We start from the raw sequence: 12,700 nt of genomic DNA on the forward strand, positions 1-12,700 counted from the left end.
GACTGTAGACAAAAACACACAGCATGTTTCAATTTATTCTTTTACTTCAAACTATGGGGAATAACAACAGGTTGAATGCAGAATTGATTCAGTATTCAGTGTTCTGCTTTATCACTGCTCTGTGTCGCCTTTGGGTGTGAAACATTGCGAATTGAACAGTCCACAGTCACAAATAAAGTAATCCATCACTGAGGAGGCTAAGGGGTCAGTTTCTGCAAACAAATGCACACAAGCAGCAAACAGACCAATTTGCAGAGTAACGGGCCAGAGTTTAACATCTTCTAATTTTCTAGTGGGATATTTCACAGTTGTTCTTAAAAGATTTTTTTTTTAAAGGCAACCTGGGATATGGGCAGAATACAAAAAAAAATGCAAAGAAGGTTGGCCGGAGAAAGGTGGTTGTTAAGAAAGGGAGAAGTAAATTAGTAAATAAAAACTGAGATTTCATGCTACATAGTGTTAATCTCAACAGTCTGAGCCACAGAGCAGAGCCCACTCCCATCATCCTGTAAGATTACCAGCTCTCCCACTGCCTGCTGTCCATGAACCACAATGCACTGCTCTGTGTTCTCTGATATCACCACTTCCACCAGTTCCTGCCCAGTCCCTGCAGGTAGCGAGCTCTCTGAGGTAAGGAGCAGAGGGGTGGAGGTCGGCATGGACAGATCGTCTGTGTGCACATAGACGACTGCATGTTGGGTGTTATTTGAAGCTGCCTCATCTCCTCCTATTGCAGTTACATCGTCCTTTTCCTCCCCTCTCCCTCGCACCTTTCTCTGCTTCACTTCACCAGCCTCCTTAACCTCTGCCTCTTGCGGGAGGGAGTTCTTCTTGGGTCTACCTCTGATTGGCTTTGAGTGAACGGAGCTGCTCATCTCCTCTCCTTGTCCTCCCTCTACCTCCACCTGAGTTCCTTCCTCTGTCTTGTGCTGAGCTTGGTGCCTCAGAAGACTTTGTTTAACAGTATATGAAGCACCGCAGTGGCAGCTGTATGGTTTCTCCATCAAGTGAGATGACTTTATGTGTCTCCTCAACTTGGTGCCCAAAGTGTATCCTGGGAACGACGACAAACATTTTTAATTAGGAGACTTTCAGCAGTGTATGAATCCACATATGCACTGGTATTTCCACACTGGGCAATGTATGTGCATGTGGCAGGGGGTAAATTAGTGTGGCTATTTGTAAATGGGGTACTTTATTACTGTCTTAGTCTTATGTTTTGTTGATAAAAAGAAAACAGAAAATATCAAGAAAAATAGCCTTAAAGCATCGAGTGTAAAACTTTATGTGAAACTGCCTGAGTGCATGACCATTTATTGTATATTAAATGAGTGCAAAAGTGGAAAAGTAAAACAAAATTGAAAGAAAAAACAGATACCAGATCTTTGTTGCCGCTGCCATCTCTGCTGCAGGCTACACATAATCCAACTCAATCCGCAACCAAAATAGAGTTGCAGTGTTGTTAACGTAGGCGTCAATTTATACCAAAGATAAAAATGCACTGAAACAAGGTTGCTACTGCCAGCTGATGATGTACAACTTCTGGACCGACTGACTGACAGCTGGGTTTTCATCCAAATGTAGCACAAATTTTAAGCGTGTCATAGCATTTGAAGAAAAAAAGTGAATGAGTCCTTTCATCCGCTACCATACTGTTGTTATTACTATTATTATTATTCTCCAGTCATTGCAACAGACAACACAACAAGATGATAAAGTTATCTCAAACATTGGAAAATATTTTAATATATGACGCAAACAGCAGAAGCTTGAGTTCTATTTGTTAATTCAATATTCATTTTAAGGCTATTTTGTCACACTTGATGTGATGCACCAATGTTTCTATCTCAGAAAAGCCTGAAACCTTTTTGCGAGATTTCGAAATGCACTTTGTGCAGATGGTTCAAAAACCCAGAGCCACTGTTAAAACAACATTATTCACTCATTATATCATTATATTGACATCAAAAAATATTTCTGGAGTTGGTGGAAACCAGAACTGAGCTAAAGGAGAGTATATATAGGATTTACTGTATTTTTCAGCATTGTGTTTAAAGTTTGTTGTGCTAAATCAAAAAAACAGTAAAGGCCATTTTAAAACTGCTCAGTGTAGATCTTTTAAACTGTCTCTTTGTCATAGAGGAAACAGACTTTGTAAACTGAGATAAAACAGCCAATAAATTTGTCAGAGCTTTAATAAACTCAGAGAGCAGATTTGTACCTGGTCACTGGATATTGCCTCCACAGTTGTATTTGACTTTTAAACATTGAAAAAAAATCATGTTTTAACCTTTTCCGCAGACAGGGCAGCGATGTGGCCTTTCACCAGTGTGCAGTCTCTCATGGGACCTCAGGCTATGTGGGTCCCGCAGCGATTTTCCACAGTAGCTGCAGAGGAAACCTCCTCCGGTGTGGGAAATCATGTGGCGATGGAGTTCTGGTTTCTGGGAGAAACTCTGGTCGCACTCAGAACAGGGGTATGGCTTTTCTCCACTGTGAACTCTCAAATGGCACTCTAGGTTTCCTGGGACAGAGAAACAGGCAGACTGATTGGCAGCGAGATAGAGATGCAGTCTATTTTGTTCTCGTCAATTGAGCAGGTTGTGGTCACAGTGGGAGAATAGTGACTATGCATTTGTTCAATAATGTGTGCTGAGGTTTTTTAAACAGAGCTTCGAACAAAAAAATATAGTTTATTACACTAAATAAAGATATAAATACTTAAGCTTCATGTGAACTAACAACACTTATTTGATCTTAACAGAATTCCTGACAGTGTTGATGCTTTGCCTCTTACTCTTTATGTGCAGCTCAGAACAGCATGAGGAGAAATATACAATTAAAGCCTCTGATGTGTTAAAAAAAAATTACCAACAAACATGAGTAGAGTCAGACTCCGCTCTCTGCACGGGAAGTGAAAAAATACAGGCCATGTGGCTACAGCATCATTTTTAAGCTGACAGGTTATTACTGCTCCAGGATCAGGCTCAGATCATACCTTTGTGGCTGAAGCACTTCCCACAGTGTTGACAGATATGAGGTTTTTCCCCCGTGTGAAGCTTCATATGGTTCCTGAGAGAGCTGAAGTTTGCCAGCTGCTTGGGGCACATTGTGCACTGCACCTAGGAAATAAGTCCAAAATCAAATTAAATCTTTTTGCTATTTTTTCTAAATACTTAAAGTGCTGTTTGGTGAAAAACAAAGACTAGCCTGCATATCTAAACATATTGGGTAAGATTTTCAGTAGCGTTGAGTTGTGCGCACACAGAAAACTTTTGTTGAAAAAAGGTTAAACAGCAGCTTTGGCATTTGAAGATTTCAGGAGATACAATGCTTTATTTAAATGGCAAGGATTTTTAAAATGTCACTGCAGATAGGTGAACCATTCCTACCTTTGGAGTCTGTGTGTAGACCATTCTGCTGCAGTGAAGCAGGCGGTGGATGCGTAGGGAGGGGCGGCGTGCAAACGCCTTGCCACAGTGTTCACAGGTATATGGTTTTTCTCCAGTATGCAAGACCATGTGCTCCTTCAGGTCCCGTTTCAGGCCGTAGCTCTTCTCACACTGAGGACAGGCGAATGGACGCTCCCCGCGGTGACTCATCTGCAAATCATAACATAATAATACTATAACTATCATGCCAGTGGATGGACAGTTCATCACATGGCTGACAGAGAGATGAGACAAAAAACTAATTATGCCCACATTCACAGGCACTTTCAAATAACTGCTGCTGCATGTCTTTGATTAGTGTGGGGAATTTCACACAGTGGAGGGCAGTGTTGCCCCGCTTTGTGTGCCTGTCAGAAATTATTGGAAGGAGATAAAGAACTCGGAACTGCATTTACGCACTACGATGAAGAAGAACGAGAAGAGGATAAGACCGAGGAGATGAGAGGATGAGAAGAACCGATAAACTTCGAACTGTGATTTAAAACTTTGAAGTGTGGATGGTGCGAGAGAAAACTCAAATCTTCAGCCAATTTTATGTTTAATTACGCACATATTCTTATAACCAGACCTGGTGTACAATGTTAACAGCCATAACTTGCAATAAGACACAAACTAGCCGCCTTTCCCTAGATACCAAGGTGCCAGGCATCTGGACCGGATACACTATCTCAAGTCTTACTAACTACAGTATATGTATCAGACCTCCTTGGATCTGAGTTGTCTACAATAAAATCTTTCAACTTTCAACTCATCAGTGACTCCAGAGGTTCCATCATTGGTCATCTCACCTGATAATCAAAAATCTCCCTAACAGATGTCAGCATTGCACCTTAGTGTACAGCCTGCTGGAAACTATTGTCAGGCAAAGAGAGTTGGAGTAACTTTTACTTGAATTAATAACCTTTGGGTTTATTGTAAACTTTTGATGTTCTGACACATGTTAATAAAATATTAATGATAATATACTGTACATCAAAGAAAGAAAGAATATGATTATCTTATCACCTATACCTGATGGGCTCTGAAGCTCTCTGCAGAGGTGTAGTTTTTCCCACACTCCTGGCAGGTGAATGGTTTCTCCTCTGTGTGGCTGAACTGGTGTTTCTTTAAGTGACCAAGCTGGTAGAACTTTTTACCACAGCTGGAACATCTGTACCGTCTCTCTCTGGTCTCTGACTGCCATGTCAGGGCTGTTGCCTTAGCCTCAGGGTGTAATGACTTCAGAGAATCCACTTTTTCTTCAATGCAGCTGGTGCCCTCAGTGGGGATCCAGCTCTGTCCCTCTGTTTGTTCGGGCTGGTTGGGAAAGGCTGGGGGTTGCTTGACCAGGCTGGTCAGACGGTGAACCCGTCGGGGTTTTGCAGCCAGTCGAGAGCTGAAGCGGATGTAAGTTGGTGCAGAGAGGCCTTGAGGGTCAGTCTGTCTGTCCATAGCTGACAGGAGTGTTGGGTCATTGTTGGCTGTGTTTGCTGTTCTGTCTGTTTTATCATGAGTACAACTGTCCATATTTAGCTCAGATGAGACATTGTCAATTTTCCTCTTCTTTTTATGTCTGGTTGGACGACGTTTGTTGACGTTTCTGTCCTTGTCCTGCTCTTGTATTTTCTCCTTGTGTTTACCATCTGCAGCTTCATTTTCTCGAATTACGGATATCTTCTTAAATGTGCTGTCTGGGTGTTTTTCATGTTCCACTTTGTTATCTGTCCGAATTCAAAAATAAACAGAAGCAGTAATAGTTAGCTGAAAATTATAGTGCAACATAACGTAATAGTTTGTTCATAATTAAAATTATTTATTATGTATTTCATTCATGGGTTATGGACAGCTGGTTTGTAATGGGAAATTTTGATGGACATTTTTCACATTATTTGCCATTTTGTCAAACATTATTTAATTAATTATAACAATCATTGATTTAAACAATAATCATTCGCATTTCAAATAATAAAATTTACTACACAGTATACAGAAAAATGAATTCATCATGACACTTTCATTTACATTACATACTGTTGTATGACACCATTTAAAGTACACATACTAAAAATAGTGATGCAATAGAGTTTCATACTTTCACTTAAATAAGAAAAAATATCAAAATACTGCAAGTTCCCCTGAGTGTAGAGACACAAGAAATAAATCTCATATAATGAGCTAAAGACAACTTGTAGGATTATAGGACAGCATGGACGCAGGAATATAAAATAAGCAGTGTGGGCATTTTATCCTTTTATTTATAACAATTTTTAACAAATTTAAAATGTCATGAAATTACAACTTCACTCTTTGCTCAGTATGGTCCCAATATGCTGTCATACTAAAATATTTATATATGAATGTATTTTGTTCCAAGTGTGCAAGTGATGTACCTGCATCAGTGGTATCTGGGCAAAGCTGCTGTCAAAGTCATATAAAATAAAATATTTCATGTATACCTTCAGAGAGGACAACCAGGCTACAACCATCTCAAGGATATTAGAAAACTGCAAGAGTGGAATCAGGATTGTAGCAATTACACCTGCTACCCTCAGGTCAAACAGTGTCTCTCGTGTGGTGGATGACTCTGATTGAGACATTTAAAATGCATCAGCTATTGGGAGAAAGACTGGAGAGAGAAGGTCTCAAGTAGGAGTCAGAGGGAGAAGATGACCAAGCAAGGACCAACTTGCAGATTGCAAAAGCCTTCAAGGACTGTTTCATATATGTGTTCCGCTTTTTCCACTGACACCTAGGTGCCCTTTGTGCTTTGATATGAAAGTAGAGGGAAAGTGAGTACAACTTGATTGGAGGGTTGAAGATATTTCACAGTTGTATGGTAGCTCAAGTGCTGACTGATGGGTATGAAGAGCAGTCATCTTCAGACCTTGATCCCATGATCTGGAGCACGGCTTTACTATTCTACTTACTGCAAGAGTAAGTAGATACAGCCATGAGGCAAATGGCTGCAAAGGTGAGGCACCAAACTGAATTTGCATCAATATACAGAAGAGAAGAAGACTTGAGTAGAATTAACATGTCAGGATGTAAGGTTTTTCTTCCATGGCAGGAAAAATTAAACAATGGAGACAAAAACTCAAGTCAAGAATTTTACAGGAAAATGGAGAAAAAAGCAGGTACACACTCTTGGTATACCACAAAGTATCCAAAGTCAGATTAAGTGCAAGTCCATATGCGTACAGTGACAGCCTTTGACAGCCTTTTCTTGACCTACATATGCTAGATGGTGCCCAACATTCAACTTACAACCAAATCTGGTTTTGAAAACCAGGTCCAATGCTTTCTCATTCATACAATGCCTGGCAGCAGATTACCTCACTGGTTTAGTTTTTTTGAGATGTTCAATATCTGTGAAATGGTCAAGTCTGCCACCATCATCCTTCTAAGGCTGACCTGTAGTTGAATGAATCTGATTGGGAAAGGTACTTCAGAAGGCTGCACAAATCCCATTCTGTCTAACATGTGAAGAAGAACAACCAGATCCAGCTGATATCCAGTGTCAGCTGACAGAAGAGCCGAGAGAAGGAGATGAGGACACTAAAAATTATAGCTGTGTTTCACAATCATTTATGGTGGAAAAAGCTAGAGGCCTTGTGAGACACCTTCAAAAAAGAAGAGGGTATATAAACAGGTGGGGCAAAACAAACCAAGGTCATCAAGAAAGACAAAGACAAGAGGAACTAAACCACTGACCAGTTTCATCACCCTCATGCTACACCTACACATCCCACTAAGTGTGAAACATGAATATGTTCAATGCTTTCATTTGTAAGCCCTGTTATAGCTTGTAATATTTTAAAACGTATATGCATGTACATGTATGTATATATACATGTTCATGAATTCTAATGCTTCTTTTCTCCACTCGTGATTGTTGCTACCACAACAGTGTGACGTCCTTGCAAAGATCAGCTGCTTCTTAACATCTTTTATTAGTGTTTATATTTGGTTTGAGATGTGTTCATGATTTACAGTAAATGTTTATCTATTCAAATGAGCACACTACAGATGCCTTAATTTAACAGTCTGTAGCTGCTGTGTATTTTCAGCATGACGGTCCTACTCAATGTGTTAATCACGGCACATAAGTGCATCTTAGACCAGAAATAATAAAGGATTAATAAAGCAGCTTTAATGAACTTCAACTGATGTACTTCATGTTTTTAAAAATCATTCATCCTGTAATTAGATATCTCCAGCTTTCATTCTCAGTTTGAGTATATATCAGCTGACGAGGGGTTTCTTCCTTATGATGCTTTAAAATTAAAGTAAGTGATGTCATTGATTGTAAATATTCTACCTTTATCATCAGTAAAATCCATGCTCATTCCCCTACCAGAACAGCCATTTCCTCCACATTTAATATCAATTAATGTATTACTTTAAATCATTTGTAACGTTTTAATCTTGAAATTAAATAATTGTCACTTCCAAAAACACATTTCAAAAAATAAGGAAAAAGCCATTGTAGCAATAAGACAGAGAGGCATACGCCACTCAAGCAGAGCCAATCCTAATTAAGCACACAAGTTGCAGAAATGGTAGAGAGTAGAGCCATCATTTTCAATAAGGGCGATCGACATTGTGATTAACCATTAGACATAGGTGTGACCATATACCTGTTGTAATCATAATCCTTCAGGATGATGTATATGACCAGCTGGAAGTAAAATCAACACTGTAAAAACATTTGCACTTACCCAAGTCTCGTGCAGCCAAGTTATCGTGTGGGTCAGTTTTGTCCATTATTTTACTTTCCCCCACAGTGTCTTTGTACAACAGCAGCTCTGTTCCAGGTTGGACATCTTCACACACACGCAAACACACATCCATACACTCTGCCACACACTTATCTCCACATGCACAATGCACTGCCACATTTTGCTGAGCACTGCTTTGTGCCTGACAGGCAAAGCTGCAAGGGGAGAAAAAAACACACACATCCAACAGGTGTTAGTTACACTGTACCAAAATGCGATGAAAAGTTCCGAAAAAACTTCACGTTTACTTGGTTTATGTAAGTGGTCACATCATGAGGATTGTATTGAATTTCTGTGATTGGTTATTGGCATAACGGACCATATTTTTTTTTAACCTTTAAATTTTATACAGTGTATGCAAGGTCAAAACATGGGCTACATAAGACCTAGTATAATTCACTTTAAGTGTGAAACAGTATGTGGACGAAACTCCCAAAAACCTCAGACATAAAGGGAGAAAAGGAAAAAAGGAAGTAACATGAATGAGTTCTTTATCTTTTAAGATATAGAAGACAACCTCAAAAAACATGCTCAAATAATTATTAAGTACATTCAGGACATAGAAAGACTGGTTTCTGCATAATGTTGCCACTGATTGGAAAAATCACTCTTCCTCAAGGCTAATAACTTTCATGCTATTATGTATTTGCAACACTTACCGATACATTAGTTAAATACTGTTTAATGAATGTAAGGAAACACCATCTGTAAATAACTTTACTTCAACCTTGTCTGTGTCTTGAATGTGTGCTTTTATTTTTTAAATTCATACTTTCAATGTTTCATTGGTCAGATATCAAAGGCTTATTCTGTATTCTGGGCTGTTTACAGCATAAAATACAAACATCTGAGTCTCATTCACTGAAATGGAAAATAATAACTCCTGTTATACTCCAAATTCTAAATTCAACATTTGTCTTTTGCATGAGGTGCAATAATTTTAAAGAACAATCTTACTTACTTGATCCAGACAGGTTTTTTCAGAGGAGCCTCCTTGTTTGCAGCTATCTCAATCATAAGCTATAAAACAACACACACACAGCTCAAGATGAACATGTATTTTAATCTGAATATTCAGTTTATATATTGGAAAGGTAAAAAGAAATATCCACATCTTCAACCAATACATTCTATTAATGTTTACAGTAGGGTTTCAGGCATTGTCTCACTCAAAAAATAAATGCATCGTTGTGCTTTGACTTTCTATAGACTGCAGTGCCCTTGCAAATTATCCCTGGTAAATGATTTAATCTGTGAACCTGCTTTGACTCTTTCTCATGTTTTTCATCTTTTGCAGTCTGTGAAAGTTACAAGGCCTGATGCATTATCTTCCCATCTGATCAGCAGTTAATTAAAATGACAGGATCATTTGTATGCTGCTTTTAATCTCTGCACAAGAGGCAAATAGCTTCATAAAAGCCACTGCTGCCAAATGTTAAAATCTTCATGAAGAATCTCAAGGCTGACTCTGCAAAGTAACGACTACTTGCAGGTTTGTTCTTCTTTCTGGTGGAATGACCTACAGTATATGTTGCTATTTGAATAGAGGACTGAATCAATTCTACAGTACTTTTATAACAGCATAAAACTCAATATGTGTTGATAATATTGCTCTGATGGAATCAGTGTTTTCTAAGGTAAATCTGAACCAGATTTCAAACACCAAAGTCACAGGTTACACATTTTAATTTGCTGATGGAAGAAGACATCTCCTGTATATGTATAAACACTGATTTTCTCTATGGACTTTAGCCTTAGTTTCCAACCAGAAAACTACACTGCCTGGCCAAAACAAGGTTGCCACCTTTTTACAGTGGCCATTTATTGTTGGTAGTCTTGGCAGTTGGTCAAATCTAGGTTCAGCAACATGATGTGCCCAAAGAATGAGGTCAGCTGACTACCTGAATATACTGAATGACCAGATTATTCCATCAACGGATTTTTTCTTCTCTGCTGGCACGGGCATATTCCAAGATGACAATGCCAGGATTCATCGGGCTCAAATTGTGAAAGAGTGGTGCAGGGAGCATGAGACATCTTTTTCACACATGGACAGGCCACCACAGAGTCCAGACCTTAAGTCCATTTGGGATGTGCTGGAGAAGGCTTTGCACAGTGGTCCGACTCTCCCATCATCAATACAAGATCTTGGTGAAAAATGTATGCAACACTGGACGGAAATAAATCTTGTAAAATTGCTGAAGCTTGTCGAAACAATGCCAATGTGAATGAGTGCCGTGATCAAAGCTAAAGGCTATTAAAGTGTGTGACCCTTTTTTTAGTTGGCGACTTTTCTTTGGCCAGGCAGTGTATGTGTGGCAGCCATGTTTTCAGTGACATAATGTGTCTGGGTCCCAGGCTTGTTCACAAAAACAGCTGCACCCTTGGAGAAGTCAATGTTGAAAATGTGTCAACACATTGTACAACCGCACAAGATTACTACCTGATTTACATATGCTATGAAGCTGTATAAATGTCCTTTATTTAGTGAGTCAGTTGCCATAATTGCATTCAGATGTGGACTAGCAGTGTATAATTGTTTTGAATAACAACAAATTCTATCCATCCTCTATCTATGCAAAAAATCTACCTATAGTTTACCTTCTCTGTCTTGGTGCTCTGACCTGTCTCGGACTCAGAGTTAACTGAGAGTTCAGCTCCTTGTTCGTGAAACATCTGGTCAGTGTGATATTTCCAGGTCCATGCTGTGTCCCCCTCTCTGCTTAGCAAAGACCCTGCCCCAAGTGAGCGGCCTACCCACCACAGTCCCAGCCTCTGCTCACATAGCTGTGATGGCCCCACAGCAAAACCAGGAGGAAGTAACATGGAAAGAAATGAGGTAAGAGCAGACGGGATGGGAGGACCAAGACCAGCCATCAGCCTGTACATAAAAACAAGTATAGTACAAACATATTAAAAGTACTCATTGTGTAGAATAAAGTATATCATAATTACTATATAAAAAAAGCAAATAATTAGTGATTTTTCATATTAGGAGAAGCATTTAGAAGCAACAGCATTTTTTCCATTGTAATGTTAGAATATTAACAGAATCTCCTAACAAGTAGTGGCAGGATTTTATGAACTGCACTGCTGCCACATGACTAGTTGACTAAGTATGGGGGCACACAGGCATGTTAAATCACAGAGAAACAAATCAGTGGTTTTAACAAGTCAAACTCCCTTCACCATCAAAAATGTTTATTTACAAAAATGTTAAAAATAATATTTTGCAAAGCATCTTTGACATTTCAACTCACAGGACACAATACGTTTATTTTACATGTCATAATCTTCACATATAATGTAGTGTAAATCAGCTAAATTAAAAATAATATTTAGACTAGTCAAGTTTAGTGACTGTATGTCTACCTAAACAGGTGATATTAATTTGGCATTCTTTCCACGTCAACTTTAATAATCTACCTAACCTCACTAACGCAGGGCAAATGCATGTACGGCCAACAACAGTTGAGAGAGACGTTTCAGTGTTTTACCTTCGAGCAGCTTTTGTTGGCAGCAGATAAAACGTGCCTGTGTTTCTCAGAAGAAGTTGTTGCGTTAATTTTTTATTAACTACTAAATGACGATTTTGCGTTTTCCATGTTTTTCACCGCTAACTGTCCTGGCGGTTGTTAGCGCTGGTTAGCTTTAGATGTTTTACTTGGGGAAGGTCTATTAACCAACAACTACTATAGTCATTGTTGAGGGTAACTGTGTACATACCAGCTCGTTGTCGGTGTCTTGAGTCGATTATGTATTGTCACACGAAATTATTTGTTCTATTATAAACTCCGGGAAAGCCCTCGTAAACCATTATCGAGCAAGAAAAAACAAACAAAATAGGTCCTTCTAATATGTAGTCCGTCCGGTAGAACAGTTATGGTGTACATGGTTCCGCTAAGGCTGGCCGATCATAGATGTGGCACATACTCGTAGTAGAAATTAAAGTGTGTAAATTCGTAACAATAATAATTTAGGTCTGCCATCAAATAATAAATGGATAAATGTTCACAGTCACTATCAACTTTACGTCTTTACTTTTCTTTGTTAATTATCAACCCCCAGAATGAAGACAAATCTCTCAAATAGTGAACTGTGTGGCTGCCCTATGAGGATCAATGTATCCCATCAAACGTGTCTTGAGAAAGAAATACTTCAACTCATAGTAAACAATACATCACAGCTGAAGAAAGTCAAAACTCCTGCTCTAAAAAAAATGGTTTACAGTGTCAGTGCCAGTGTTGCTCTCCAAACCATTAACAGCAAACATTTGAACTCTGGTGCCTGATAAAGAGCTTGCTGTGATTGTAAGTGGTCCTTGCAACAAGAAGTTACAATGGTTTGGGTTACAAACATGTCATAAACACTAACTAAAGTGCAATGTGCTTTCAGAACAGAGAGAGAAAAACTAATCATCCAGAGACCAGGGACAGGGAGGTGAACCATTGGGATGGGCGGGGTACAGAGTAGCTTTAAAAGGGACTATTC

General features: G+C 39.1%; 1 protein-coding gene across 1 annotated transcript; it reads right to left on the reverse strand.

Annotated features, from left to right (window-relative positions):
- Positions 1-14: 14 nt before the first annotated feature.
- znf408 (zinc finger protein 408) lies at positions 15-11,804 on the reverse strand. Its single transcript, XM_058630223.1, has 9 exons — positions 11,707-11,804; positions 10,811-11,090; positions 9,171-9,229; positions 8,150-8,364; positions 4,464-5,152; positions 3,393-3,602; positions 2,999-3,122; positions 2,291-2,524; positions 15-1,054 (listed from the first exon to the last, which is right to left on the reverse strand). Exons 2-9 carry the CDS (start codon positions 11,084-11,086, stop codon positions 450-452), a joined length of 2,412 nt encoding a protein of 803 aa, XP_058486206.1. The 5' UTR covers positions 11,087-11,090; positions 11,707-11,804; the 3' UTR covers positions 15-449.
- Positions 11,805-12,700: the final 896 nt, after the last annotated feature.

The sequence above is a fragment of the Solea solea genome, chromosome 5, assembly GCF_958295425.1.
Source record: "Solea solea chromosome 5, fSolSol10.1, whole genome shotgun sequence".
NCBI lineage: Eukaryota > Metazoa > Chordata > Actinopteri > Pleuronectiformes > Soleidae > Solea > Solea solea.

Coding starts and splice junctions, on each gene's coding strand:
- znf408 (XM_058630223.1), bottom strand. CDS start 11,086: ATGGCTGGTCTTGGTCCTCCCATCCCGTCTGCTCTTACCTCATTTCTT. Junction 8,365..9,170: donor AAAAAACCTGTCTGGATCAA/GTAAGTAAGATT, acceptor CTCCCCTTGCAG/CTTTGCCTGTCAGGCACAAA. Junction 1,055..2,290: donor CTGCCCTGTCTGCGGAAAAG/GTTAAAACATGA, acceptor CGTCGTTCCCAG/GATACACTTTGGGCACCAAG.